This window comes from Rattus norvegicus, chromosome 9 (genome assembly GCF_036323735.1).
Source record: "Rattus norvegicus strain BN/NHsdMcwi chromosome 9, GRCr8, whole genome shotgun sequence".
Classification (NCBI taxonomy): Eukaryota; Metazoa; Chordata; class Mammalia; order Rodentia; family Muridae; genus Rattus; species Rattus norvegicus.
In genome coordinates, this window is record NC_086027.1 from 111,409,757 (window position 1) to 111,436,517 (window position 26,761).

The following is a 26,761-nucleotide window of genomic DNA, read 5'->3' on the forward strand; positions in this document are numbered from 1 at the left end:
CTACTCTTCTAAAAAACCTACACCAGCAATCTCAAGTCACAATGGAATCTTCTTTCTGAACTGCTCTCAATCAAGATAACTAATGCTCTCAGTTTACTACTTGTTAGCAGCACATCCTGATAACAACATAAGATCACAAAGTTAGAACACTCCATTAATCTAGCTTAATGCTTTATTTTTGAGATGGCTACCAAAACTGGGCCCCCTTCCTGGTATGAATGCCTAATGTTGTAGCCAATACAGAAAACAGTATGGCAAGTTCTTAAACATTTAAAACTAGAATTACTTAGCCAGGCGGTGGTGGTGAACTCCTTTGATCCTAGCACTTGGGAGCCAGAGGCAGGTGGATCTCTGTGAGTGTGAGGCCAGCCTGGTCTACAGAATGAGTTCCAGGACAGCCAGGGCTACACACTAGAAACCCTGTCTCATAAAACCAAATCAATAACTAAATGAAAAGAAATAGATACAAACAGTATGTAATCCAATTTCACTTCTCAAAACACCTGCAAGTACAGATCGGCACCATTTACAGTATTTACAACGGCCATACAGTGGGAAAGTAGGAGCAAACCAAATGTGCACTGGTAAAACACACACACACACACACACACACACACACACACACACACACACACACACACACACAGTATTAGCTGGGAGTAACTGTAATTATAAATGAGAAACCTGTAACTCAGTTTAAGCCAATTTTCTGTATTGTTTATAATTTGTTTATAATTCATTTTTATTGTGTGTCTATGTGTGCATGTGTGCAGGGGTATGGTCATCGGAGTACAACTTCCTGGTTGGTCCTCTCCCACAACGTTGTAAGTCCCTGGGTTTGAGTCCTGCTTGCTAGGTTTGGTAGAAAGCACATTTCCCTTTGACTTGCTATCTTGTTAACCTTAGATTAAATTTTTAAAAATATTTTATTTGCAAAGATGCTCAAGCAATATTATTTAAGTTACAAAAATTAAAGATGTTTGCTATTTTATTCTGCGCTCACTCAAACATGAGACAATAATATGAGTCTAATATACATTGCCAAGACCTGCACCCAAAGTTACTATCTGAGATGGCGATGGGTGTAGTTAGCACTGGAAGAGAAAGAAAAGCGCTGTTGACGAGAGTGGTGTGCTGCTTAGTACACAACCAAAGAGTCCAGTGCTGAGGTTCAAGGGTATAATGGGGGCTAAAGTGAAAAGGGGTGACAGTGTGTCCCACTGCCGAAAAGCGTGTACGTGTGTCAAAAGTCAGCACTATCTGGACAACAGGGCCTCGCTGTGTCTGTGTGTATCCCTGTGTAAACAATCAAACAGTCACAGTAGGAGTTATAAAGATACCTCCATAGCCTGGGCTAAGCGTTCTTCTAGTGCCATGTAGGTGAGGAACTGAGGATCCACGTAGGAAATAGCTTCAGCAACACCAAGTCCATCCGCAAAACCATCAAATAGGCTGAAAAAAAAAAAAAAACCAAAAAAACCCCCACCAAGATCCATAACTATGATTTCAGAAATCTTACCATATTGCTACATTGTACAAATTTTGTAAGCAGAAAACTCTTGAAATATTTTCATGTGAGTTATATGGCCCAAAGAACAGGAAAACAACAGGAAGGCTGAGTGTTGTACAAAGAGTTAATACAGCCTGTTGGTCACCACTCTGCGCCTCCCTGCAGAGTCTCCCTGCAGAGGTGCAGAAGCTTTGGACCCAAAAGCCTGCTCACAGCACACGGCTTTTATCCACATAATCCCTTCCTTCCCTGTATTTTCCTCTCTGTTAACTTTAGTTTCCAATCTGGGTAAAGGTGAAACTATGAGAAAGAAAAGTATTGTATTTAATTCTAACATTAAGTAATAGCTCTCCCTAAACCCCTGCCCACTCTGACCTGCTTAATTACTTTGGGTTTTACAAGATTTTATTTTCTCAAGCCTTCACCAATCCCTCTTCTTCCCCTTGGCTAAGAGTCAGAGCACCTTCATTTATTAATAGCTAGAAAACGATTTTTCACCAAACTGTTCGTTTTTATGACTTTTGGTGCTAAAGAACTATAAGCCCTTCAAGAAGAACAGGTTTGATTCTGGTGTAAAGTGATTTCCTTTATCCTTAAGTCAGATTCCAAATTTTCCTTGGCCATAGAATTAAGTATTTCAAAATTAGGAAAAGCCAGGCATGACAGTGCATGCCTTTCTCCTAGGATAGGGGAGGCAAAGGCAGTGTATTCCAGTGAGTTCCAGGGTACCTAGAATTACATATTGATAGTCTGTCTTAAAACAAGAGTGTAAGCTGAATAAACCCTTTCCCCCCAACTTGCTTCTTGGTCGTGATGTTTGTGCAGGAACAGAAATCCTGACTGAGACAATCACCTAGGACACAGGAACATTGCTACCCATCCACACATTTTAGAAGGAAGGAGTCACCAATTTACTCTGGCAATGCTGACATTTTATCTAACAGTGAACTTAAATGCAAAGAGAATGGCTTGTGATCAGTCAAATAGGATTTAATTGAATCACAGTTAAATTGAAAAATGTATTTTATGACTCTGACCAGTTCTTCATCTATAAAATAAACTGGCACACAGAGATGCCAGGCACAGAGAAACCATACTACAGATACACAAGAAACTGTAGAAATAGTCCTTCCATAAACACTGCTTTCCAAAAGGTCAGATTAAAACTCTGAAACAACACAAACATGTCTACTTCGTACAGAAAATCCATCCCAATGACTGAAGTAATTTACTTCCTAATCATTTTCTTCTTCAGTAACATAAACAAACCTGGACACTCAGGACATGATAGTTAGCTGTCACTGGGCCACTAAAGAATAATCAGTGTTAAAAACTCAAGTTTCAGGTAAGAATTACTAATGGATGCTGAAATTAGCAGATGTAAGTTTAGTAGTAGGTGAATAAGCAGGTTATTTAAGTCTCAAAGTAGCCACTGGTCAGAAAGAGGAATGGTGAGTGGACAGTTCCAAGTTGCCCGCCATATGTATCTTCTGGTATGCACTTAGGACAAAATGTGTAACTTTTTTGTTGTTCCTGCTAAGAATTAGTAACTCTATGTGAGATACTGGAAATACGATGTGAAGGGCAGTCCATAAAATTAATGTCCTAAACTTTTAAAACATTTGTGAGAATTGAAAAGCAAATATTAACTGAAGAGATGGCCAATTACAGAAACAAGTTAATTAAATGCACTGACAGTCCTGGATTAAATCAGATAAACATCTCCTATAAAGTCAGTCATGATATAACTGAACACTAGAGTAAGCCCTGGGGGTTAAACTGTTAGAAGTATATCAACACTAATTTTATGATTTCAGTGATTATGTGTTATCTAAGAAAAAAAGTTCACATTTTTCAGCAATTCATTCTAGAATTTTTATAGGTAAAAAATAATTTCTGAGGACTTATGTATAAAAGGGCCAGAAGACTTCATACCATAAATACAGAGAGAAAAGGAAAGGGAGAATGGTATAAACACTGTTTTAAAATATTAACATTTAAGAGATCTTAGTGAAGGATATATGGGAGAAGTTTGCCTAATTTTGCTGATGTTTCCGTAGGTCTTAAATTATTTCTAATACTGAAATAGTCAAAACCAGGGCCTTACATTTTTTTCTCTTAAAATCAATGCTACAAAGATGTGAAAGTCAAAGATGGGTGAGAAAAAGAGTGAACAGCCCATCCATGGGTACAGTGACATCTGTAATGAGATGGGAAGAAGCCAAGGCTCACCTGACGATGCAGCACCTACACTGTCCCCTCAGGGGTAACTACCTAGGCCTGCAGACCCCCTCAGGGGTAACCACCTAGGCCTGCAGACCCCCTCAGGGGTAACCACCTAGGCCTGCAGACCCCCTCAGGGTTAACTACCTAGGCCTGCCGACCCCCTCAGGGGTAACTACCTAGGCCTGCAGACCCCCTCAGGGGTAATTACCTAGGCCTGCAGACACCCTCAGGGGTAACTACCTAGGCCTGCAGACACGTACCTCCAGTCCACATCCAGGTCTTCACTCACGCTCGAGTCGTCCTCCAGGTTGTTGTTCCCATCCAACATGAAAGCTTCTGGTTGTGCAAACTCATTGGCAGGCTCGTTCCCTTCATCGCTGCTGCTCTCATTGACCTCATTGTACTGTAACCAGGGAATCTCCCCCTCCTCCAAGGACGTCTGTTCTCTGATGCACACATTGAAAAGGAAGGAATAAAACAGTGCTGCTTTCAAACATGCCATGTTGCATCCTTTAGCCATTCTACTTAGTACGTGTGACTTCCTCCTGTGGTGTAAGTCCTTGGTACTTAGATGGAAATGGCTCCTTCCTCATCTGCATTCCAACTGAAAACAATGTGCTGATGAGAACGAAAGACACTGTGGGTCAAAGCTCATGGGTCAAAGCTCTTGCCGCCATGCCTAAGGACTGAGTTCAAGCCCCAGATCCACATGGTAGAGACAACCAACTCTTCTAAGTTGTCCTTTTTCTCTCTCTGCCCCCACCGTGTGTGTGTGTGTGTGTGTGTGTGTGTGTGTGTGTGTGTCTGTCTGTCTGTCTGTCTCTCTCTGTCTCTCTGACACACACACACACACACACACACACACACACACACACACAAACACACACACCCCAAAACCTTTTTACAAAGTTGTTTTTGGGTCTGAATGTATGTCTGAGCACATGTCTGTACACACAACACAGAAGCCAGAAGACATTAAGTGTCCTCCCCTGGAATGCTCCACCAATTCTTATGAGGCAGGGTCTCTCTGGGACTAGAACCTGGGTCTTACATTTTCTCTGTAAGCCATCAATCCTAGCAAACCCAGCTTCTACCCCAGATTCTACCCCTGTCCTCTTTACACCTCCTAAGAGGGCCACTTCCTGGGCCAAGCACAGCCAGATCACTGCCTGACTATTAACCTGGGCACAGGGATCTTGACTCTGATCTTCAGACTGTTCAGTAAGAGTATAACCACGGGTCCATTGCTCTAGCCTCTGCTTACACTTTTTTATCTTTATTTTGTCAACATTAATATAACTCTTCTAAGTTCTTTTATGGTTAGTTTTTGCCTAAAAGACCATACTACCCTTTTGTTTTATACACATATTTATACTTAAATGGGTCTTCTTCAGCTTTTTAAAGTTCTGATAAACTGTTTCATAAAAAAGCAAACATCAGCGACTTTATACATATATTTTTGTAACTAGTGACTGCAAGAACTATTTCTACAGCCTACTTTTTCACTCTTTTGTTTTTCTTCTCCTTTTGTCTTTTCTTTTTGGGTGGAATTTAAAGTTTTTATTCAAGTTTTAATTCCTTTCCCCCCTGATACTGGGGACAAATCCCATTTCTTGTGTATACCACCAAACACTCTGACACTGAACTACATTTCCAGTCTGTAATAATATGGAATTATTTTCCTCATTGCAATAGTTATCCTTAGAAATTTACTATACGCATGCAACGTAATAAAGCCAACTTCGCCCAGCCATTTAAAAACAACGGTGTTCAATGTTGAGTTACATCCCTAACAAACCTAGAGCAGAACAAACTACCAGGTCAGCTACATAATGGATGATTTTGATGAAAACAGATAATATCCCCCAAATGTATTTTATCTATTCTTATGTGTTGGTATCCAACTTCAAGAAGGATGTTCTCTTAAAACTAAAAACCATATTCAGTTGTCTACTCATCATCCACAGTGCATAACGAACACTGGCAAGTTACATTCCTATTTTCTAGTTCTCCATCAGACTTGTCCATCTACTTAGTGATCAAAGTAGAAGCTATGATATTACGGATGACTCTTTCTCCCTCAATGCTACAACCTATTTTATTATTTGAAACTTCAAACTATGCTCACACTCGGAAGCATCACTGCTCTGGAGGGGGAGGGCCCGAGCTGATCATCACTCAGGTTTCCATACCTACAGCCACGTGCGCTCCCACAGAGTCAGGTCCTCAGCTATACAGCTTGCTTTCTAAAATGCACAAGTATCCTCCAATCAGAACCCTTTGCTCTCTTATACACTGTAGCCCATTTTCAGTAATCAGCACACAGCAGACGGTCTTGTAAGACGCCTATCAGATCGGTTAACTCTTCATTTAACTTCAGAAGGTGCAGTATGGCCTGCAGTCTGGGTCCTACCACATCAGCGTCTTTACCGGATCCCCCCTAGACAGCTCTACTTTAACCATTAAAGTTATTTTATTTTTTAAAAAAATCTTCAAAAATTAGCATTTATTTTGTGTGTGCATGTGCGTGTGTATGTGCTTTGTGGGACATGCATGTCATCACATTTCATAGCAATCACAGTCCAACTCGCAAGAGGACCTGATTATTTTTTCTAGGATATAGATTTTGAAACTAAAAATTGAAAGGATTTCGTTATTAACAAAAAGTTTTTAAATAATCAAAGATATACACTTATAAATAAAGTAGCTAGATGCTGTTTCACTATCCAATGCCAACTTTTACTAGAATAAATAATTTATTTTAACAGCAGAGGAAGAGTACATAAAAAAGAAAAACATTATGTTTTTAAAGGAAAGCAAATTGATACTGATATCAAAATCTATAAATCATGCTAACTTAAAGATATCAACAGATCTAGGAAGCGCAAGGCCCTGGGTTCGGTCCCCAGCTCCGGAAAAAAAAAAAACACACACACACACACACAAAAAAGATATCAACAGATAAGTTCTATACAAAATAATAAAAACAATCCACCATTAAACCATGACTACATAATCATGCTTCCTATATTTAAAAACAGTAGGCTGGTTAAGTATAATTAAGACATTTTAAGCAATAAAATTTCCTGTGATCAACCGACCAAAATGATTTTGTTACAATTTTTATATTGAAAAGATTTAAAATTCAATATTCTTGGTAGAATCCCATAAAATAAATTAAAAAGTTATTTCTTAATGTGATTTAAACAATATTTTCCTCTAAAATTAGGAATAAGATGAGGGTGTCTCTCCTCTTACTCAGTATAGTGCTTTTTATGCCTTATGTAGCTCGATGTGGCCAGAGAAAGCAATAGGGAAGGGAGAAGCCTGACAGTCCCTGTTTGGAGACAGTATATTTCTATTCTAAACGAACCGAAACTTTCTACCAGAAGCAAACAGATCCAGTAAGCACCTGAAACAACACGGCAGGATAGGATACATAAGCATAAAAACCACCCATTTCTACATGGCAGTAAATGATCTTGCTGAGAAATAATCAAGGGGGAAAATGACATTCACAACAGCTTCTAAAACAACAGACACAGATCCACACACATGGGGGTAGGAGACAGAAGAATTCCAATCTGTTCTACTGGTGAAATACTACAAGGACAGCCACGCTGAGACCCACAGGTCCTTTCTAGGTTTTGGAAACACAACTCTACTGACTCATTCACATATTGCCTATGGCTGATTTTATGCTTCAACAGAATGCATGAGTAGCCACAACAGACACTGGCATACATAACTAACAATATTTATCTGGCTTTTCACAACTTCAGTCTGACAACCCCTAGATAGGAATATTCCCATTCAAGTTATAAAGTCGGAGATATTTACCATAGGTCACCAATGTTCTGGAAACATTATCTAATTGAGCTAGATAAAAATATTACAATTTCAACTGCCTCCATTTCTTTGCACAAATCACTTAAACTACCAAGGCATGCTAAGTGTAATTTACCACAGATTTACCTCTTACAACGGATGTTCTTTTACGTCTCTTTCATTGTATGGCAAGGGGCAACATTAATTCAATTATTCTTAACTTAGCTGAAATGACCTTTCAAATAAGCAGTTTTCAACCAGTGAGTTATAATACCTATCTCCAAAAATATTTACATTATAATTCATAAGAGCAAAATTATAATTGTGAAGTAGTAACAAAAATAATTTTACGGTTGGGGGTCACCACAACATGAGGAACTGTATTAAAAAGTCATAACAACAGGAAGTCTGCAAACCACTTTTTAAATACTCAAATTTCCTTTATAAAGCAATATAAAAACATACATTCTATCCTCATAAAAATACTGAAATCGCTAGCATTTAAACCCATTCCCTACAATATACCAAAGCACCATGTAGAGTCTATGTGTTCAACATGGGCCTCTATGTGTAATTAAGAGTACAGCCTACATGGGAATGTGGTGTATGCCATTCTTGCTTATGCACACTTAAACAAACGAGTCTCTCTGTTCAACATACCCCTCCTGAAGAGACAATTCTTGGTTTTCTTCCTCAGGGCCACTACTATCACTCTGTAGCTCAGGTTCATTCTCATCTTTTCCTGGCAGAGTTTCCCAGCTTTCATCGCTTGAGGACTGGTCTTTTTCTGTGCCAGAAAATCGGTGAGGCAGAGAAGCAGACCATTCCCCATCACTGCACTCTGAACTGCAAATCAGAACAGACATAAACTACCATCACATACTAAGATATTTTTGTCATATGGAGTCATTATGGACTAGGTAGGACTATTGATGTCTAGGCTGAGTCAGGTGCTCATTCGATTTAGAAAAAAAACATATATAAATAGGTAACAAAAATAAAGTCAACAGAATGTGAAACTGTCCGATGATCAGGGCTCACAGCGGGTTCTGGGGTATATCGCTGTGTTTCCTTTACACTAGAATACACAAGTAATGGTATTAAAATAAGAGTTTAGCTAGGGATCTAGGTGGGAAGGGGAGGGAAGATGAGGGGTGGGCTCAGAGATGGAGAGAGACAGGAGAGAAGCCCAAGGGATCGGAAAATGAACAGAAATATGCAGTAGTGGAGGGAGCATACGGGGAACCTCTAGAAAGTCCCAGAAACCTGGGAAGTGAGAGGCTCCCAGGACCCAATGGGGATGACCTTAGCAGAAATGCCAAGCAGTGGGGAGATGGAACCTAAAGAGCCCACCTTCAGTACACAGACAAGGCCCACATTAGAGGCATGGGGGCACCCATCCATCTTCAAAAATTCTTGACCCAGAACTGTCCCTGTCTAAAAGAAAAGCAGGTACAAAAATGGAGCAGAGACTGAAGGAAAGGGCATCTAGAGACTGCCTCCACTTGGGATCCATCCCATACCCAGGAGCCAAACCTTGACACTATTACTGATGCTATGTTCTGCTTACAGATAGGAGCCTAGCATAGCTGTCCTCTGAGAGATTCTACCAGCAGCTGACTAAGACAGATGCAGATACAGATATAGTCAACCATTGGACTGAGCCTGGGGATCCCTGTGGAAGAGTTAGGGGAAGGACTGAAGGAGCTGAAGGGGATTGGAACCCCATAGGAAGAACAAAAGTCTCAACTAACCCAGACCCCTCAGAGCTCCCAGGGAATTAAGCCACCAACCAAAGAACATACATGGGCTGGTCTGTGGCCCTCGATACATATGTAGCAGAGGACTGACTTCTCTGGCCTCAGTGGGAATGCATACATTCAATCATGTAGAAACTTGATGTTCCAGGGAAGGGAGATGCTAGTAGGGTGAGGTGGGAGTAGGTAGGTGGGTAGGGGAGCACCCTCTCAGAAGCAAAGGGGAAGGAAGACAGGGTGAAGAACTTGTGGAAGGGGAACCAGGAAGGAGGGCAACATTTGGAATGTAAATAAATAAAGTAATTAAAAAAAATAAATGCAATTTGGGACTCAGAAACAATGTCTGAAATGAGTATGAATTACTCACCTGATGTAAATGAAACAATTTTCTAAATATATACTGACCCTTTAAAGGAGACTCTGGGCCTGTCTTATTAGTACTCAGTAGTTCTTTATGAAGGAGAAACTTTGAGAGCAGTCAGCGATGATCGCCTTCTTCCCTTACAGACTATCCCTGTCGTCTGGGCGTCATACTTCAATGTATCTCTCTCCTTCAAAATGGCCCCACAACCACCTGGCCCCTCACCCTTCAGGTCAGACCAGACCGTTTCTTTGAAGATAACTGTCAGAAATTGCCTTTTGAGGGGGTAATTCCTCATGGCCTGGGCACTGGGCTTATGTGGTCCAAATCTTTGCATTGCAGCTACTTCTTTAACACTGCATTACTTTTCTTACGCATTAAGTAAAATTTGTGACACCCCACAATGGATTTGGGCTTACCAAAGCAATACCCAGGGCTTTCCCCATCAAGCCCTGGTGGCTGCAGACAGCTTTCTTGCCAGGTCACTAGCTGTAAGTTGTGAAGGCCAGCGAACTAAGCTGTAGTTAGTAAGCTGGACTCTGCCTCACATCCTGCTGTAGTTCTGGGAGATGCCCAATTCATGAATGATTTTGGTCTTGTTTTACTAAAACAAACAGTATTACAAAATTTAATTGATCTAAGGTATTTTCTTAGTTACATAAATATAAAGTCAGTCTTAAGAACTTACTAGCAGGGTTGGGGATTTAGCTCAGTGGTAGAGCGCTTGCCTAGGAAGCGCAAGGCCCTGGGTTCGATCCCCAGCTCCGAAAAAAAGAGCCAAAAAAAAAAAAAAAACTAGCAGTTTCCTAGAAGACAGAAGAGCTAAATGTTTAGCAGCTCTTAGTAGATACTAAAGACTGTTCATTACAGTCATACAGCTTTGAATGTAGGATTGTATTGGTATTATTTGACTTGAAAAGGCTAGCAGGAGGCATTTATAAGGATGTTCCAAAAAACATGTGTATATTTGTGACAAGTGACTGAAACACATGATTTCTAGGACTACTTCAATTTGAATGTTACTAATCAGGATACTAATGTTACCTAATTGTGACTAATATTTATTAATAATTTGTAACCCTAAACTCCTAACTGGCCCTTAACCACATTGACTTTCTACGACTAAAACTTTCAGACCTGCAATCGCCAATTTCTTTAGTGAAAACATAAAGTAATATTGATAATACCAAATTTCTAAGAACAAGCTTTGAAGTCAGACAGATTTGAATCCAGAATAATATCCTTAGAATCCATGATACTTTTTCTGTGCTTAATTTCCTCACTAAAAAAAGGCATTATTCATGTTTCAAGCCTACAATGATGTTTAGATTAAAAATGGAGACAAAATGTATAATACAATTTTTGAAAAGAGGTGCATAGCTTAATAGGCAACATTAACTTCTTTTATTGAACGGGCTCTATCATTTTAGTTATGTCAGTGGGTTGCTTACTGGCTAACCACAATTTTTCTCTTTTCTGTGCCAAAGAAAAGCTACACTGTAGCAGCTCAATTATCCTGGTGACCTCAGTCTCCTGGGAAAGCCAACTTTAGTCTTTTTTTTTTACACTAAGGATGAAAAATTATGCCCTGGACTATTATCCAAACTAGGTCATCTGCTTCCTCATGAGCAAGAAAATAAGGATTTTTTTTCCAGTTTGAAACAGTTATTTTATATATATCTATATCTATATCTATATATTTCCTAGTTAAAAAAAAAAAAACTACCCTACAGTGATTCTTTAAAAACTGTGTTCAGGGAAGAGATCCAAACAAAAAATATCACCATTACAGATTAGGGTTTGACCCTGAACACCACTTGTGCTTACAGGGATAAAGCTAAAAAGGTAAACCAAGCACTTTGAGGCATCAGGGAACAAGAGGTTGTTTTTAGATGGTACTTAATGCTACCTCTACCTGAGATTTACAAATAAAGTATTGCATTTGATTGGACTATTATAATAAATGTACACAATAAAAAAGCAGAGAGGTATCACAGAGCTAAAGGTGGGGTAGGAGGTAGACATGGATCTGGGAGAAGCTGGGAGTGATCATTATCAAAGGATATTCTCAGTCACTAAAGAACATTTTTAAAAACTTCATTTGTTTTTTAATTGCATGTGTAGAGAGGGTGGCATTAAGTTACTGTTTGATTTGAATATAACTATGTTATCTAAGAAGCATGCCAACCAACGATAAACCATGTGAAGATTGAAGAAGTTAGGCGATTTGTTTTTGTTTTTGTTTTTTTTTTTTGCTTTGTTGTTATTTTTTTTTTTTTTTTAAATTTTCCATAGTGTTTCTCTGTGCAACAGCAGCCCTGGCTGTCCTCAAACTCACAGAGGTCTGCCTGCCTCAGCCTCCCCAGAGCTGGGATTACTAAATTACTTTTGAGAACAAGATAGGGAAGTCTGTAAAAATGTCTATGCATGTGATTTAAGGTCTTTGTTTTGGCTGCTTGTAGATGTTTGCTATTTCCTTTGCTGTGTGCTTCCTTTCCTTTGCAACTGCCACGTCAGAAATGTTTGTTTTGTTGGATACTCAGACAATTTATATAGAATGTGAAAAAGTAATCTTGGCCTTTCAACAATGAATTTGTACATTCTGTTCTTTGTAAGGCTGGTGGTCACTATGGGAACAGACAGCATTATTATATATTTATAGAACACCTGTAACAGAGTCTGATACCTTTTAATATATCAAATTAAATAAAAAAGATAATCTGCATTTTATTCTCCCAACAATATCAAAAGAAACAGGCTTTTAGTTCACATTTGTGGTTATAGGGATTAAACCTAGGGCCATACTCGTGCAAAGCGAGCCTCTACCACTGTGCTCAATCTCCAACCCATTTCTACTTTCTATGTTGAGGAGGGTCTACTAACTTTAGTTGTGAACTCATTCTGTAACTCAGGTAAGCCTGCCACATTTCCAGTTCTCCTGCTTTGCCCTCCTGTGTAGCTGGACTCCACTGTTTGTCTCTGGAGGTTTCCCTGTGTCTTACTGTCTTTTTTACTTTGCTTTGCTTAACTTTCAGACAAGAATAGGACAGCACATGAGGTCCAAGGTTAAAAAAAAAAAAAGTGCGGGGCTGGGGATTTAGCTCAGTGGTAGAGCGCTTACCTAGGAAGCGCAAGGCCCTGGGTTCGGTCCCCAGCTCCGGAAAAAAAAGAACCAAAAAAAAAAAAAAAAAAAAAGTGCTAGTATTACTGAAGGAGAATCCCTCATCCCTCCCGCCACCTTCTGTCCTTATCTTCTTCAGGTACCAAAGCTCTCAGGGTATATTTCAAGAGTCAGTACTAACCTGAGCTCTTCAGTCTGAGTGTAGGTCTGGTAATGATACACTGACTGTTAAGTCCCCTTGCAGTTCTAACTCATAATGTAGCACTTACTTTCTGTCAAGTAGCTCAGAGCAGCATTCTATTACTGTTAAGCCATCACTTAACACTTTTTCAAGGAAGACAGTGACCAGATATTAATCAAATCTTCTTCTACTTATAAAGAATGTATAATCACTACTGAAAGGTTTTAGATACATTTGTTTTATGTGCATTTAGCTTTTACCTGGTGTGTATCTGTACACAGGCATGCCTGGTGTCCATAGAGGTCACAAGGTGTCAGATTCCCTAGAATTGGGAGTTACAGATGGTTATGAATCACCATGTGGGTGCTGGGAACTGAACCTGGGTTCTCTGCAAGAGCAAAAGTGCTCTTACTTGATGGCCCACCTATTTTTTTTTAAGTAGCTAAATTAAAATATCTAATAGTATCCAAATGGATTTTGGCTGTATTCTTGATAAATGTTACATTTATAATACAAACATAACAAAGTATCTCCAAGTGTATCATTGTTAAGTTATACAAAGGAGAGAATTAACTCTTTTCATTAATTTCCAAACTCAAATAAAAAGGTTCTACAGACTTCCTTCTTGGAGACACTCTAGGAAAGTGGTCACTGCCTCCCTCCTCCAGTGCACTACCATCAGAGCTGCAGAGTAAACACTAGATAGACTGGCGGGGTCAGAAGCACACCAGAGTCCACTGCTACTTTACTTGCTCTGGCTTTAGGCAGGTACCAGACTGAAAGGTTAGTAACACTTAGCAGAGTTAGATAAGATGAGCGAGAAACAGAAGCAAGAAATAGGATCAGCAAGAAGATTCAGTCATACCATTTCAATAATTCAACCCTAAAATACATTTTAAGGTGTTGTGGTTTGCCCTGAAGTTATCTGTATTTTGATGCTAATCCCACTGCCCCAAGGACAGCTGCCTAGTCACTACTCAGGAATCAGGTGACTTCACCAGAAACTTCTCTCCATTGAATTTGTAAAGTATAGGTGAGGGGCAGGTACAGGATAGAAGGAGGCCTGTCATTGGAGGAGAAGGAAGGATGGGAGAGAAGTTTGAAGGAGGAGGAGGAGACTGGGATAGAGAAGGAAGAGACAGGAGGGAGAGAGAGGGAGAAGCCGTGGCAGGACAATGGAGGCTGACATAAAGATCTCGCTCTGTGTATTTACAGGTTATCAATGTTCCTAAGGGATGGTTGGTACTGGGCTTTGTATGTTTAAGTGTGCAATTATAGCTTATCAATTGGATCTAAGGTTATTGTGTTGTGTGTTCTTTTATGTGACAGTTTGAGTGTAGGAAAGTGTGCCGCGGCAGGAGACACTGGGCTGCCGCGGAGTTGGGATGTGTTTCTGCCAAGATATCTAGCAGATATCTTGAGGCACTTCGGTGCTGGACCTAGCAAGGTAAAAGACCACAATACTTTTTTTATTTTTTATCAATGTGATGGGCAATAATCCACTAGTAATCCTAAGAGTTGAGAGAAAGTTTTTATTTTCTAAGAGGAGGCCGGCGCCATGTTAAGTCATGTGATACCTCTAGGGTGGGAATTCAAACAAAGAAAAGGGGAAGCAGTCTGGACAGGCAGGCTGTAGGTCCCCTACTGTGTGAGAAGTAATGGCAGCTCAGAGAGTTAGAGCTTAAAAGCTGCTTTTTAAAGAAAGTTGTTTAGAAAGTCTTTCGGGATACTCATATTCTTTTTAACGTGGGCTCCACGGGAATTTTGGGTTGAAATCCTAGTTAGACAAGCTACTTCTTAATTACAGGTATTATTAAAAGGTGTTGAGTTTGTTTTTAGAAAGAAGAGAGTAAAGAGATTACCTGAATCAGGTGGGGATTTTCATCCATGGTTCAGAACTTAGATAGGGAAAAATTAGTCACTACCTCCAAGTAGAGAGTTGTGATGAATGTCTGTAAGACCAGGCAGAGTGATATATTTTATATTTTAAAAGTTATTAAGGTGGGCTGGGGATTTAGCTCAGTGGTAGAGCGCTTACCTAGGAAGCGCAAGGCCCTGGGTTCGGTCCCCAGCTCCGGAAAAAAAAAAAGAACCAAAAGTTATTAAGGTTAAAGAAAAATCTGTGGCTTCGGGTAGAGAGCTTAACAGATGGATATATTTTGGGCTAAAGTCCTGGTTTGATGTGTTGCTTATTGATATTGGAATTGATAGAAAGTATTTGGTTTGTTTTATGAATTACCCTGCTAAAGGCCATATGGCTCATTGATGCTGGCTAGCGAGGGTTTGTTGTTACTTTTGATATTTACCACAACATGAAGCTCGGATTCTCTTAACGTGGGCTCCATGGGAATTTTGGGTTAATGTCCTGACATCACAGAGTACAAAAGTCTATCAGGCTCACTGTTTAGCTTACTTCCTTTTTAAAAAATTGTTTAGTCTTCATGATGGGTGTGACTTTGAGTTTTATGGTTATATTATTACTCTGGGAGAGAGTGCAAGATACAAGCTTTTCTGGTTTCAGACTAAGGAACACAGTATTTTGGGAGAAAGATTTTGTCTTTGTGTTTTTAAAAAGTGTGATTAGGCTCTGGAAACCTCACAGAGTCATACTGATCAGATTTGATAGAGGAAGACTGCCTGAAAATTTTAAATTTATATTTTTACAACAACATTAAGGTTTTATAAACTACAAATGGAGCCGAAGGTAGAGTCATTATTCTTCAGAAATTACTCTGAAATTTGTTTAAGACAAGATCTCATGAGGCCAGTGCCCTGACCTTACTCCATATCCAAAGAAAACCATGAACTCCTGATCTCCCTCCCTCCAAAGTGCTAAGATCACGGGTCTGCGTCTCCATGCTCAGCTTCTGTGATTCTTACCACCATAGACCTATTCTAGTATTTCCTTCTCTTATTTCTATCACTCAGGCACACCCAGCAACAACTTCTGCCAACCAAGACACTACAGCAGGGCTCAAAGAAAAGCTTTTATTAAAGCTAAATGTTTCTCCTAATGTCCACTGTATTTACAAAACTCTATCATTGTTCCTAATATTGACACCACTTCTAAACACACTAAGAACACATTCTATAACCATTTAAAATTCCCCTAGACAAATACACTTTCCAAGGACAATCAAGTATTTATTCTTCTATGGTATAAAATATTTTCATATTCAAATTAGAAAATTCTCTTTATACATTTCTAGTTAAAAGTTTTTTTAACAGCTCATAAAATATGTATATAACAGAGCACTGTCAGGTTTACAAACAGCTTACAAAGATACATAAAAATCTGTACTCTGGCCATTAACATTGAGCAGCTGCACAAAATAGAACTCTCTATTCCCCACTCCACCAACTTGTGCTGCTTTATAGTTTGGGGAAAATTGAAGAAATGTATGTTTGAAAAGGATAGAAAGTCTTGAGAGTAACACAGCACAGTGATAGAGAATACATCCTCCTGGAGTTCAGGGAATCAGGCCCAGGTACAACACTTACACAGCTGACGTTATACTAGGTAACCCTTCTATACCCATTTCATCATCTATGAATGGAGGAAAAAACAGTATCTACCATATCAAACTTAATGAGGACTTTTGTCTTGAGATATGGTCTCCCTATGCAAGTCAGGCTAGCTTTGAGTTCATGATCTTCCTACTTCAGCCACAAGAATGAGGGGACTATAGGCTTATACTCAGAAATTAATTTTTAAATAAATAAGAAGTAAGCTTAGTGATAGGAAGAGAGGATAAGAATCCAAAATAAAGAGAAATAGGTGACATTAACTACTAAAAGTTAATGCGGTATTGTCAATCAACAGTGATCTTAATCACTCTCTAAACACAAAGTGGTTTTAAGAAATTAAAAAGGTACGATAAATTTATACTTTGTATTGTATTCACTGAAATGTTGTTAATTAAAATAATCAGCCTCTACTCTTTGTAATAACCATTATGTATCTAAATGTCTACTGTCTGTAAACTATTACAATGCCTAAAATAATTTGCAGTTTTATGTATGGTTAGTACTCAGAATATCTCATCATCAAGATGTCTCATTTCTTGATCAAATATGATAGTCCATCAAACATCTTATTAGCAATAAAGTACTTTTTTTAACAGGCACAGAGACCAATGAAATAGAACAGATGACCCAGAAACAAACCCATCAGCTATGGCCACCTGATTTGGACAAAGACGCCTGCCAGAAGCACACACTGGAGAAAAGGCAGCCTCCTTAACAACAGTGCTGGAGACACTGATATCCACCTGCAGAGCGGTCAGGGCGGACTCCTCCTCCCACCCTTCCCCACACAGGTGTAAACCATTTAAGACACAGGAAGAGGCAAGGACTTTCTGAAAAGGTTTCCAGTAGCTCAGGAAACATCACCAAGAGCTGATGAGTAGGACGGCATGAAATTAGAAACCTTCATGGCAAAGCAATTAACCCAGGAAAGTGTCTATGAAATGGGGAGAAATTTACTAGTTACACATCCCAACAGGGGATGAGTGCAAAAAACCAAGCATACACAAGCAATGATTTCAATACAATAAATGGCCAAAGGAACTGAACAGCCAGCTCTCAGAAGTGCACATGGCCAAAGGTCTGCATCCTTACTACTGGGGAAACACAAATTAAAACTTCACTGCGAGTCTCCTTCATCCATTCAGAGTGGCTGTAAGCAAGCGAACAACCAACTGAGGCTGGGGAGCGTGCACGAGAGGAGGGTCCTTTCTATGCCAATAGTGATGTGAATTCACGTGTGCACTGTGGAAACTGTACGGGAGATTCCTTACTTAACACACTGGAAACAACTACCATATAACCAAGTTCTATCACAAAGGCACCCAAGCCAGCCTATCTCAGACAACCTGCACAGTAATGTTTACTTCAGCACTGTTTCATTTAAATTTTAAACTCCCATTTATATGTGCATGTATGCACGGGTAGGTATGTAGATGTAAGTGCCACAGTGCGTGTATAGAGGTTAGAGATCAACTGTGGGGATCAATTCTCTCCTTCCACCCAATGAAACCCAAGAACTGAACTCAGGCTGTCAGGCTCAGCTCGCCATTAAGCAGCTCTCCCCACAGAGCGCCATCTCACTGGCTCTGTCTCAACACAATCACAGTGGTCGGGTTGAAGAGTCAGCCCGGATGTCCACCAGCACATGAACAGATGTGAACATACAGTATGGTTTTGCTCACTCATAAAGAACAAATGCATGCCATTCTAGAAAACTGGATGGAGCTGGGGATTACCGTGTAAACAAGACTAGCCAAACTTGCAAAGATGACCACTGCATGCTCATTCTGCTGTAGAATCTAGCTTTAAAATATAAGATACGGAAGTGGAAGGGGAACTACATGAGAAGAGAGAGGTGAGCAGCAAGATGGGAAAGGACCAGTAAAACGTAGTAATAGGGCGCTGAATGTGATCAAAGTGCAAGATACATGTATGAGAATGTTATAATTAAACCCATTACTTTATATAATGAATATACAATATTAAAATAAAAATAAAACCTTGGCTCAGTCCACAAGTCAACCAAACGCTATATGGAGCTTACCTGTCTTCGTCTTTGTCAAAGAGCTGGTAATACTCTCCACAGGCATTCCAAAAGGCATTTTCCCGAGCCTCTTGCCTTCCTGAAGCTGTGGCTCCATTTTCTGCTGTCGCACGGTGACGTTCTGCTTCCCTTGGCGTAACTCTTGAGTAGGATGGGGTTAGGAACATGCAGTCATGGTCTCCATCATAATCGTCACACTTGATTATAGGGTCATCTGAACTGCATTCCTCAACTTCCAGAGCCTCTCTCCACCTCTGAACACTTCTTTGCTTAGCCTCGTGCCTATTAAAACCGCTCTCTTGGTCCACCTGGCTTGAACTGATCACTTTTCTAACTTTGGGCCTCACTACCTGTTCAGGAGAACTTCCATGGTGATTGGCTCTCTCACTAGTATTTTGTTCAACATGGCCTGGAACACAGTCTGCATCTTCAGTTGAATTTTCTGTCTGTCTTCCCTGATCGGTATCATCTTGTCGCCTCTTTCTAACAATGCCGTCTTCAGAAGACCTCTGAAATTCCTGCCCATCCTGATGGACAGCCTCCGCATCGCCAGCAGAATTTTTCTCTAAGAGTGCTGAACCTAGCTCTTCAGACTCCTCCCTTATTTCACCACTGAGAGAGGGAACTGAGGGACACAGATCAGCATATCTCTCTACCTCTCCATTTTCCAGCTCAAAGACTGCATTGCCTAATACCTTCTGACGTCTACCACCTTCCACAGCTTGGGCACAAAGTTGAAGAGAGTCATTCTCATCATGCTTGCTGTCTGGATCATAAGAGTCAGTATGAACCAACACAATTCCATTCTGGACACTTGAGGCATTACAAACTGCTGGCGTACACTCTCTCTCAGCGTGATTCTGAAGATTCGTACTGCTGTCTAAGGTCTCCCTGACTTCCTCACTATGACACACTGTGGCAACGGATGGGTTGCTCTCCGTGCTTTGATTCAGTGCTGGACCACAAGTAGGAATTTCTGTTTCACTTTTTTCAACTGTAGTTTCACTGGGTAAAGAAGGATGGACTTGATCCAATGAACTGGAACCTTCAAAAAAAAGGACACACGAAAGCATTTTGGAGAGATTGATTTAGATAAAATGTATAAAATATCTGTCCCATGGAAAGTGCATAATTACCTATTTGACAACACACCAAGTGATTCTATCTCCTTACCGTGACTGCAGTCAGCCTGGTTAGACTATGCTCTAGGCTCTGACTCCAAGAGCCTCTCACTACCCTCTCCCTTGTGTTTCTGTTGGAGATTTTTTTTTAATTTAAGTGTCAATATCAAAAATCTTTTCAATGCAAAAAAAGAAGCTGTCTATACAATGGGAAACAGAAGCAGCGAGGGAATAGCCTGCCTCCAACTTTCTCCTCATCTCTCTTTTAATTAGAAAATTAAAAAACAAAACAGTAAGCATGACATATACTTAAATACCAGGTAACAGAACTGTAAGAAATGAGATTCTGATCATACTTTGATGTTAATTAAACCTACATTCTAGTTTCTAGACATTCATATTCTATGCCCAAAATGTATTATTATAATACATTTATAATTTAGGTATTAGAGATACAACTGAAAAATATACTGATTCAATTAGTCATACTTTGTCATAATCCTGATCCCTCAAGAAAATCAAATCTGTAACTACTTTAAACTTGACTATCTTTATCATTAATCTCACAAAGATATTGAGATTTGCTGTAATAAAAATGAATAAACCATAGAAATAATTGAAATTTAATCTTATAACAGAAAATTGAATGACTTAGCTAGCAATTAGATTCGGACATAAAAATGACAATGAAAATATTCTATAATATCTAGTTTGCTTAGAACTAAAAAACTGAAACCAGATGACTTTATATAAAATATACATAACTATGTAACCACTGTATAGAATATCTGTATATAACATTTCAAACAATTGAAAAATTAAGAAGGTCTATTACCAGACACCTTGATGTTTATTTATATTTTATAAAATAATGAACAAATAAGCTAGCTAAGTTATTTAGAGGAAGGCAAACGAAAAGTTACTTATAGTATGCAGGAAAAACATTCTCAGTTCACATAAAAAAGACTTGGCATGGCCCAGTTTCCATAAATAAATGGATTTTTTTTTAAAAAATTCTCAAAAAAAAAAAAAGGAAAAAAAGGCTTGGGAGAGGAGTTACTGTCGATGTCTCCGTGTAGTTACCACCACGACAGCTGGCTGTATTTTAGTGACTGGTCTTACTGAAGCTGCTCCTGTATTTAATTTATCTGTTACTGCTATTAAATTCAATAAAATTTTTTTTTTTATTTTTATTTTTTTTTTTTTTTTTTCGGAGCTGGGGACCGAACCCAGGTCCTTGCGGTTGCTAGGCAAGCGCTCTACCACTGAGCCAAATCCCCAACCCCTCAATAAAAATTTCAAAATAGAAAATGTGCTGGGCTGGAGAGATGGCTCAGCGGTTAAGAGCACCCGACTGCTCTTCCAGAGGTCATGAGTTCAATTCCCAGCAACCACATGGTGGCTCAACCATCTGTAAAGAGATCAGATGCCCTCTTCTGATGTATCTGAAGACAGCTACAGTGTACTTATATATAATAAATAAATAAATCTTTAAAAAAAAAAAAAAAGAAAAAGAAAATGTGCTGTATTTATAGTGAAAACCATACAAATCCTCACCGTAATTGACCGTTAGGTGACAACACGTTACGTACGTACCTGCGGTGTTTTCCTTGGCAACGTCATCCAGTTCCAGAACTTCATAGTCATCGCCAGCCCGACCCAAGCTCCGTTCATGCCTGGTCATACATGGCTTAAAACTGACATACGCATGTCTCCTTCCGTACCTCCTGCCTGTAATCGTCTGGTATCCTCCTGCTGCTCTAGGCCACGCAGCCTTGCTGGAGTCTTGATCCATTACTGAAAACATAATTAAATTAAGAGGCCAGCAGTGACCTTTACTATGGCAACAAGTCGAGGGGAAGTGCCTCATCAGACATGCTATTACTCACTAAACTACAGGCCACTGAACAGGCTTCTGTTTCAATGGTGTGTGGATGACAAGAAACAACTCAACAGTTGTGTACTAAAGCCCAGGGCAGGATACAACTCTCTAAAAGGAAACAATCACAGAAGTCAAACACATGCTACTCCATCTTCAAAATTACAAATGGATGGTAGACACTGAGCTAAGACTAGACACCGGCATTTAAACAACTTCAATGTTAATTCATATTTTACTAGAGAGTATAATACTATACACATACATTATACCTGCTTAGTCAATTACTAATTATGAATTGTTACAAAAAAGGAAAAAAGAAAAGGTATTTAATCACTTGTCTCAGTAATAAAAGAATCAACATCTTTTACTACCATAAAAAGAACAGCCTCCAAAATGGAACGTAGGCTAGAAATGAGGGCTGTTCTATTATTTGGTTTGATTTTCGGAAACAAGTTCTGTCTATGAACCTTTGGCTGTCGTAGAGCTCTCAAATAGACCAGGCTGGCCTTGAACTCAGAAAGATCTGCCTGCCTCTGCCTCCCTGTGCTGAGATCAAAACTATGACCCACTTTGCCTGGCTTCACATGTTTACAGTGTCCTGGAAATAAAAAAAGAACTTAACACAGAAGCATGAACGTCTATCTTCCTTACCTGATGGTTCTTTTTCTGTATACTGTGACATATATGGCAGCGTCTATGCTTCCAGTTCAATAGAATTATGGATGTAATTTGGTTTTTCCTTACACAGTGAATAAGCTGCAAATGATTCCTATAAAGAACCAATGCATTAAACAAAGTATTAGTAATAAAAGAATAAATCAACAATGGCAAAACTGGTATTAGTGAAGATACTGACCTTTTATTCACTTTGAAATGTAACTTGACTTGACAAAGCAACAACAAACAGCCCAAACAATCGTACTTACACAACTTCTAAGTAAGTAATCAAATACATTATTGACAACCAAATGGGCAACAGGATATGCCAGTTAGTTTTTGTGTTAACTAGACACGAACCTAGACATATGTGACAAAGAGATATGGCAGTTAAGGTATGGCCCACAATGCACTGGCTGTGGGCACACTTGATTACTGAGTGATGAGAGCACAGCCTACTTTGGCGATGCCTCCGCTGAGCAGGTGGTCCCCGACTGCAAACTGAGAAAGCAGTGGAGAGCAGGCCAGTATGTAGCATTCTGTCGTGGTCTCCAATCCAGCTCCTGTCTGGAGTTCCCACCTTGTTTTCCTCCAATGACAGACTATAACCTGCACTCCAAATAAACCCTTTCCCTCACCAAGCTGCTTTTGGTCATTGTTTTATCACCGCAACCAAGATAAAATAAGAGAGTGACCTAACTATATTAGTGTCCACAATGCTATTTTGGCTTTTCCATAAATTCATTTAACTTCAAATTAGCAAAATTCTTTTTAAGCATAAAAATACATGTTTGATAGAAAACTGAAATATGTAATTATACAAATAATGATGTACGTACCCATTGTGATCAGATAATTTAATGCCATTACCTAGTCTAAACCAGTAAAGACTACAACTTATCATTCAACGAGCTTTTTTAAGTTTAGCATATTTTTTCTTATTTAAACACTTTTAATATTTAAGCACCAAAACTACCACCAACTTTCTATCACACAAAATTATTAGATAAGCACTCTATACATAGGTTATTATGCCTGACCACTGCTACTTACATCAGAGATCACATATCTACATTCATTTATAAAAATCACATACCGTGCAACATGCCATCTTCTAATGCATCTGGATCAAACCAAAGGCATATATAGAAATCATAATTTTACCATGCTGTCAAAAAGCACAGGTTCTCATTAGCCCTGCTTTCATAAGAAAGTCTAACATAACCTAACATCAAAGACCACAGCGTTAGGTTCACATCACAAATACTTTATCCAAAGTTTTCTTTCTTAGGACAGACTATAACTGAACATGTTCCAAGCACTATTTTCAGAGCTGAGAATATAAGAATTATAAAATCACTGGATTTATCTGCTGACCAAAGACTATAGTGCCAAATAAAATAAGGAATAAATAGACACTATACTGCTTTATCCTAGAGTAAAGAAGAGAACTGCCTAGTCAGGGTTTACTGCTGTGAACAGACACCATGACCAAGGCAAGTCTTACAGAGGACAACAGTTAATTGGGGCTGCCTTACTAGTTCAGAGGTTCTGTCCATCATTATCAAGGTGGGATCAAGGCAGAACCCAGGCAGGAATGGTACATGAAGAGCTGGGAGTTCTACATCTTCATCTGAAGGCTGCTGCTAGCAGAATACTGACTTCCAGGCAGTTAGGGTGAGGCTCTTAAACCCATACACAGTGACACACCTACTCCAACAAGGCCACACCTCCTAATAATTGCACTCCCTAGGACAAGCATATACAAACCATCACAAGAGCAAAGAGTTACTAGAGGGAATCAGTGACACAAACATCAGAAAAGAGGAGGAAACACTGGGAAAGCACATTCTAGGTATAATAAAAGAGTATATAATGAGACTCCCCATAGAGTCTCCCATAGGCTAATGGGAGAAATGTGGACTTCTATACTGAGATTGAAAACCAGAGAATAGTCCTGAGCAACGAGACTTCATCTGAGTTCTGATTTAACCTGGAACTTTGTCAGAATGCCACTGTTGGGAAGCCTGGGTGCAAGGTTAACAAAAATAATAACAGCATAAGATCAGAGTACGTTAAACTAGGGTAAAAACGTTCAGTGAGAAAGAGTTCTGACAAACTGAACTAGAGGCAACATTACTAACTGACAAGATAGAAAAGAAGGCACAGGGTTCATTTTGAAGCCTGGGCAGCTAGTGTTCGCCAGTACGTGACAAAGAAAGTAGCTGCAAATCTGGACAAAACACCGTGAGTTTAGTTTTGAATGTGTTAAGCATAAGAGAACTACTAAACATTAAAATGTGTAAAATCCAAAACTGGACTTACCTGGAGAATTCTGAGCAATTAGTGTAATTCTGAGATTTTTACAGCACTAAGAGGACAAAGTCTGAAATGTGAAGACAAACCCACAGGAGAGGCCAGTGAAGAACAGAGGTTCTGAGAACTATGGAATTTCAAGTGTGCTTTTCAGAATATGGTTCAAGAATGGACATCAGTACAACCACAAAACCTTCAACCCACAAACTGTCCTGCCTACAAGATGTGCAGGGACAGGATGGAGCAGAGACTGAGGGAACGGCCAACCAATGACTGCCCAACTAGAGACCAATCCCATAGGAGACAACCGACCCCTGACGCTATTACTGATTCTGTCTGCTATGCTTGCAGACAGGAGCCTAGCATGTCTCCTGAGAGGCTTCATCCAGCAGCAGAGGGAAGTCGATCCAGACTCACAGCCAAACATCAGGTGGAGCTCTGGGGGTCTTGTGGAAGGGTCAGGAGTAGAATTAAATGAGCCAGAGGGGTCAAGGACACTACCACAAGACCTAGAGTCAACTAACCTGGGCCCATAGGGGCTCAGAGACTGAACCACCAGCCAAAGAGCATGAATGGACTGGACCTAGCTCCCTACACATTTGTAGTATGTGCAGCTTGGTCTTCATGTCATGTGCATCCCCTAACAATTGGAGTGAATGCTGTCTCTGACTCTTGCCTGCCATTGGATTCCCCTTCCCCTGTGGACTGACTAGTAGGGCTTCACTGGGAGAGACTGTCCGACTGCGACCTGATGTTCTAGGGCAGGGTAGTAACCAAGTGGAGCTTCCCCTTCTCTGAGAATAGGAGAGAGCAGTGAAGGGGGAGGAATGTGTGAGGGTGAGACTGGGGGAGGGCTGTGACCAGGATGTCAAGTGAATAAATACACTAATGGGAAGGAAAGGAATGGAGCTATGTGAGATTTTTTGAGTGCTATGAGAAAACTCCAAGAAACCAAGACAAGAGTCTTGTGACCTCAGTTTCTTCAAAAGACAGAAGTGTTCTTGGACTGTGCGTTTGTGTCCCTCTCAGATGTAGCAAACAATAGCTTACTTCAGATTATTAAAACTGGCTACTGTTATTTGTTTCATAGACTTCTATGGAAACCGTGTTTGTGTGGCCGCGCTCGCGCTCCTGCTGTACCTTAGCCTGTGACTGTATACTTTACACATGTGACTCCTCCTAGCCCTCAGAGTATAAAAATAGTCTGCTGCTTTGAATACAGAGTATTACATAACTATGAACTTTCAAACTTCATTTGTAGATTAATATGGAAAGCTAGGAAATTATTATCCAGCTGCTAAGCTTTGGCATTTTCTTCTATGAACTAAATTTGTAATTATAAAAACTATCCAACCACCTGATGTTCTGAGACAGGTCTTTATGGATGGCTAATGTAATGACATAGGTGGAATTCATGATCCAGATACTCTTTCCTCTGCCCAACATGTACTTTGATTCACCTATTGCAGTTAATTCATAAACCCTTGAACACTGTTTCGGGTTCTGCTGAAATGTCGTAGGCTATTAGCAGCAATCTATGTTCCTGGTTTTACTGCAGAGGTTAATAACCAAGCTGATGAATTAACAAACTCTGTATTTACTTTTCCAGACATAAAAACAATGGGAAGGGGTCTGCACCTATCATTGCAGATGTATGCACTTAAACACCATGGATTCCTCTTTGGCCCTCTTTGCAAAGCTTTCTTTGGCCCCAGCCTATCAAGGATGACTGTGAAGTCACCAGAAAGACAGTCAATCTACATCTACCTAAGGGCAAAAGCAGAGCATTGACTATATCATCAGAAGTCAAGTTTGCCCACCTGGAGCCAAGTTAAGGCCCTACGCATCAAGGAAGAGATTACTCTACGATATACACAGAGCCCTGTGTCACCCGAGAATCGTCGTCTGATGAGGCTGCTCTGACCCGTGCATCTGCAGTGAATGCATCTGAGCATGTGTAGTACTGGTCTCATGTTCCTCACCCTCCTCTATTTCAACACTGAGATTGGATGGATCCAGCTCCTGGTATTTCACTAGTGACTCTGTGTTCGTGATGGGACCTTGGGGCTGTAGTAGACTCATTTATTCATCTAAAGAAGGGAACGTATTCACTTTTCACTTGGGATTTTAATCACTTTCTATCTGTATAGGACATTATAACTTTTATATTCCTCTTAAAGGGCAAATATGGCCTTAATCAATCACATGGGTCTCTTTGAAAGGTATTCT

At 39.8% G+C, this 26,761-nt stretch overlaps 1 protein-coding gene across 4 annotated transcripts in view; it reads right to left on the reverse strand.

Annotated features, from left to right (window-relative positions):
• Pja2 (praja ring finger ubiquitin ligase 2) overlaps positions 1-26,761 on the reverse strand; it is a 50,080-nt gene that overhangs the window by 6,133 nt on the left and 17,186 nt on the right. For 2 of the 4 annotated variants that reach the window (NM_138896.2, XM_017596266.2), the window contains exons 2-7: positions 22,211-22,328; positions 21,274-21,474; positions 18,557-19,601; positions 8,225-8,410; positions 3,997-4,182; positions 1,341-1,452 (exon numbers count right to left, since the gene is read on the reverse strand). In NM_138896.2, the coding sequence (NP_620251.1) occupies positions 1,341-1,452; positions 3,997-4,182; positions 8,225-8,410; positions 18,557-19,601; positions 21,274-21,474; positions 22,211-22,241 (1,761 nt within the window). In that variant the 5' untranslated portion in view covers positions 22,242-22,328. The remainder of the gene's footprint in view (positions 1-1,340; positions 1,453-3,996; positions 4,183-8,224; positions 8,411-18,556; positions 19,602-21,273; positions 21,475-22,210; positions 22,329-26,761) is intronic. The other 2 variants (NM_001277278.1, XM_063266624.1) reach the window with 1 other exon arrangement.